Source organism: Physeter macrocephalus, chromosome 17 (assembly GCF_002837175.3).
Source record: "Physeter macrocephalus isolate SW-GA chromosome 17, ASM283717v5, whole genome shotgun sequence".
In the NCBI taxonomy this organism is placed as follows: Eukaryota; Metazoa; Chordata; class Mammalia; order Artiodactyla; family Physeteridae; genus Physeter; species Physeter macrocephalus.
In genome coordinates this window covers 575,988-580,025 of record NC_041230.1, presented here as the reverse complement: position 1 = coordinate 580,025, position 4,038 = coordinate 575,988, and the positions used below count along the sequence as shown (strand labels likewise).

At 62.3% G+C, this 4,038-nt stretch overlaps 1 protein-coding gene across 1 annotated transcript; it reads right to left on the bottom strand.

Annotated features, from left to right (window-relative positions):
- Window positions 1-1,293: 1,293 nt before the first annotated feature.
- Window positions 1,294-3,645, bottom strand: CLEC11A (C-type lectin domain containing 11A). The gene is made up of 4 exons (XM_024132391.2): window positions 3,313-3,645; window positions 2,869-3,058; window positions 2,359-2,550; window positions 1,294-1,978 (listed from the first exon to the last, which is right to left on the bottom strand). The coding sequence occupies exons 1-4, from the start codon at window positions 3,457-3,459 to the stop codon at window positions 1,533-1,535; spliced, it is 975 nt and encodes a 324-aa protein (XP_023988159.1). The 5' UTR covers window positions 3,460-3,645; the 3' UTR covers window positions 1,294-1,532.
- Window positions 3,646-4,038: the final 393 nt, after the last annotated feature.

Below are 4,038 nucleotides of genomic sequence, written 5' to 3'. Positions count from 1 at the left end.
CCATCCATCGACTTCCCAGAATGTCAGGTCTGTGAGGGTGGACCTCTCCCGAGCAATAGCAGACATTCATCAATGTCTGCCCAATCTGCCCTCTGATTTTCTGTAAGACATCCTGCTGCCCCACTGCAACCCCGGGAAACAAGCTTAGAGGGGGGATGAATTTTGAGCAAAGTCTTCAGTCCCCTGATCGAAGCCTTCCTGACCAGAGGCCAGCGCCCCTCTTCTGTACCTCCTATGGGGCCTGTGGGGCTGAGAAATGACTCCTAAAGGGAGTGGGTGGCTTGTGCTTCCCCCTTCTGGAGACGACGGAGTGGCTCAGTCCTCCCACTGGAAGATCCAATGGTGACACTTTAGGTGGGTGGTGCCATGGCTGATGAAGGGGAAGGGACAGAGATGTAAGGACAGACAGGGTGACACTCCGATTCCTGGGCTCCGTGAGGATGTCAGGGTCCTGACCCTGATGCCAGTATGTGGGGAGACACTGGGTGTTTCCAAAAGAGCTCTTCCCCCAAAGAGTGCTGTCCACAGGGCTGAGCCCAAGATGGGTCTGGGTGTCCTCACTGCCCCAGGGGATTAAGGTCTGAAGAATGGTGAGGAAGAAAATGTAGTGTGTGGCTTATGCTCTACCATTTCCCAAATGCTCACTTTCCTGGGCTCATGTGAACATCCCAAGAGCCATACAAGGTAGGGGTAATGTGCCCATGTTCAAATGAGGAAACTGAGCCTCAGAGGGAGGGAGGGACTGGCCCATGGCCTCACAGGCAGGGAGTGGAGGACGGATCAATTGGGAGGGAGCCTAAGCTTCCAGGCTAGGTAGGTCCTCGTGTTTGTGTCCAAACACATGCTCTGGAGTTGGGGGGAAGGGGAAGGGAGTAGTCATGACCATAATGTCATGACTTTACATGACATTATGGTACCATCTGGTGAAACAAGTTTGAGACACTAAAAACAATTAAATGGGGGTCTTTCCTGCAGGACTTGTCAGAGCCTTTAGCTCCTTTGTGCCTCCCAGATCTCTTTGATCAGGATCAAGGCCAAGGCCTGGGACAATGACTGACAGGCCCTGGGTCCCAAAGGCCTTGAGTGGGGCATGATGGGGGTGGAGGCGTCAGCAGCGTGTGCACTTGTGTAGTCCAAACATGTGTGTGCAGTAGCCGATGACCGTGTGTACATATGCACGTGTTGTCCATCACTCGTATCTGGGGCTCAAATAATATCTGTAAAAGGGGGACGGGATATTGCCCTTCCTGCCTTGCCCCGCGGAGACATAAAGGCCAACAGTGCCTCCACTGCCTGCTCAAGTCAGATTCCACAAGGCTTTACTGGCGCCGGACCTAGCCTGGTGCCCACCGCTTCCAGGAAAGACAGGCAAGGAAGGGGTCCCGCCCCGCAGGAGCCCCCCAGGGATCGGCCAGCCAGGGAGAACACACTTTCATCCGCGGGCAAGGAGGGAAGGGCGTCTTTGCGGGGTGCACAGCCCAGGCAAAGGGCGGATGGTGGGAAGGACTGGAGAGGCGGGGAGCTGGGCCCGCTTAAAAGGGGAACTCGCAGACATAGTAGAGGCGCCGCTCGCAGTCGTGGTCCCACCAGGAGCCGTCGTCCGAGGCCTGTGCCACGCAGTTCTCGAGCTCGCCGCCGTTAGGCTGGTTGGGGCTGAGCGGGTGCGGGGCGGCGCTGGGCCGGGCGCCGGGCTCGGGGCTGGGGGCGCGGTGCCAGGCGAAGAAGGACACGCGCTGGCCGTTCTCGAAGAGGTACAGGCCCTCGGCGCGCCGGTCGTGCACACCCAGCCACACGGGCCAATTGTAGGGGGCAAGCGCCGCGCGCAGATAGCGAGTAAGCACTTCCATCTGCTGACGCTCCGCCGGCTGCGCCAGGCTTCCGCCCCGCGCCACGCAGCGCGCCTGCGCCGCTGCCTGAGCCTCGAAGTCGCGCGAGAGCAGGAAGCACTTGTGGCCAAGACGCACCCCCTTCAGGCAGCCTGCGGGCGGGGCGGAACGGAGGTGGGATTAGTGTCTCAGGGGCGGAACGGAGGCGGGCTCAGAACCGCCAGGGGCTGGGGGATGGCGTCAGGGCCGCCAGGGGCGGGGCCAGACTGTTGGGGCGGGACTGTAGGGGGCGTGGTGCGCCCAGAGTAGTTTCGGCTCAACAGCACTGTGGGGAGCGTTTCTCCCCGCAGCCCGTCTGCTCCCCGCATTCACCCTCCCCATCAGCCAACACACCCCAAATCTGCAAGAACCCCCTCGCCCCGGACACCCAGGGTCCTCACGTCTCCTCAGACTTTTCCGGACCCCTTTTGCCACCAGTCCCCCACCTGACCCGGATCGTCCCTCTTTCCCCGCCCCGCACGGTGCGACTCACCCTCTAAGCGGCCATGCTCGCGCTCGGAGCGGCTCTGCGCCTCCTTCAGGGCTTGCAAGGCGTCGCGGGTGTCCCCCGCCACCTCCCGCAGCTGCCGCAGCCCCCGGCTCAGCTCGGCCACGCGGGTGTCCAACGCGTGCAGACGGACGTGCACCTGGTGCAGGCCTGCGTCCAGGCCGGCCAGGCGACCCACTGCGTATGGACAGGGCGCACGCGGGACCGTGACCCTGGGGGCGGAGCCAGGGGACCAGAGGACCTGGGGGGACCGGGACCTAGGGCTTCTGGGGTGGAGTTGGGGTGGGGGTGGGGTACTCAGGACTCCTGGAAGGTAGGGGCCGGTGGCTCCGGGCTCTTGGGAGGCAAGGCCGGGGACCCGGAGCTCCTGGGGGTATAGGGGCTCCAAGCTGGGCAGTGGGCAACTGAAAGACGCCGGGTCAGTGAAAGGACGGTTCGTTTTTGTGAAAAGGACCACGGAGGCCTGGGGGCAGGGCGGAGCTAACGATTACTCACGGATATAAGTGAAGGTGTCTTCAGAGGTGGGAGAGGGGCTGGGGCTGAAGTAGGGAGTTGTGGTTGGTTCCTCCTCGCCTTCCTGCCCCTGACCGTCCTTCTCAGTCGCCCAGGCCCCTTTGCCTTCAGGGTTTCCCTCAGGATTTTCGTCCCCCCTCCTAGCAGGCAGTCCCAGGGCTTCCTGTAAATGCTGAGGCAGGGGAGGGATGGTCAGGGCCAGCCTGGCAGCTGCATTCTGACCCCCCAGACACTCCAGCCACCCCTTTCCAGCTGTTAAGCTGGCGCTCTGCCCCGAGCCCCTACTCTGAACCCGTCACCCTCATCCTCTGAGCCTAACCCATCCCTCCCGTTGCCGATTTCCCTGACCCTCCAATACGCCCCTCCCAAGCCCACAGTCACCCAGCCGGGTCCCCCCACTAGAGTCCCAGCACTCCCCTAACTCACCTTCAGCATCAGGGCCTCTCTCTCCCGCTCCTCCTCCTGGGAGCCAGCGCATCCCCCCTCCCGCTCCCTCTCAGCTCCCCAAGCTCCATGACTGAAGCCCAGGAGCTGGGGTACCACCAGAGCCCCGAGGAGCCAGGCTGCCTGCATCAGGCTGGGCTCGGAGCACCAAAGGCTGCAGAAGGATGTCTCTGAGGAGAGGGATGTTTCTAGGGGCTGGAGTGTGTGCAGATCACCAGCCCCCCGGTCCGTGCCTCTTCCAGCTTCTCTCTGGTCCCTCTCCTCCCAACAACTCCTGTCTCTTCCGTGGTCCGTTGGTCTCCGCTCCTCTGTGTGTGTCTCTCCCCGCCTCTCCTGGCTCCCCCGAGGCCCTGCCTCTGTGGCCGGAAACCTCCAACGTTCCAAAGCTTGGATCCCGCCTGCCTTGGGTCTCCACACACACCCTCCTCTTCCCACTTTCCAGAGCTTGCTTCCGTCCTGTCCTGCTCTTTCCTTCTGCCACAGCCGAAGCTCCAGAAGGTCAGGAAGAGGATGCAGCCGGCTCCCCCAAGGGATCCTGGGGCAGAGCCTCTGCCCAGGAACCTCCTCGGGGACTTGTCGGGGCTGGGCCCTGCTCCCCTCTCTTCCCCCTGGCCAGCGCTCAGGACAGGGGAGACCTCAAGGTCTTGCTAATGTTGTTATTATCCTGTGGCCACCGTCGCCCACACACCCTGCGGGAGGAGGCTTTCC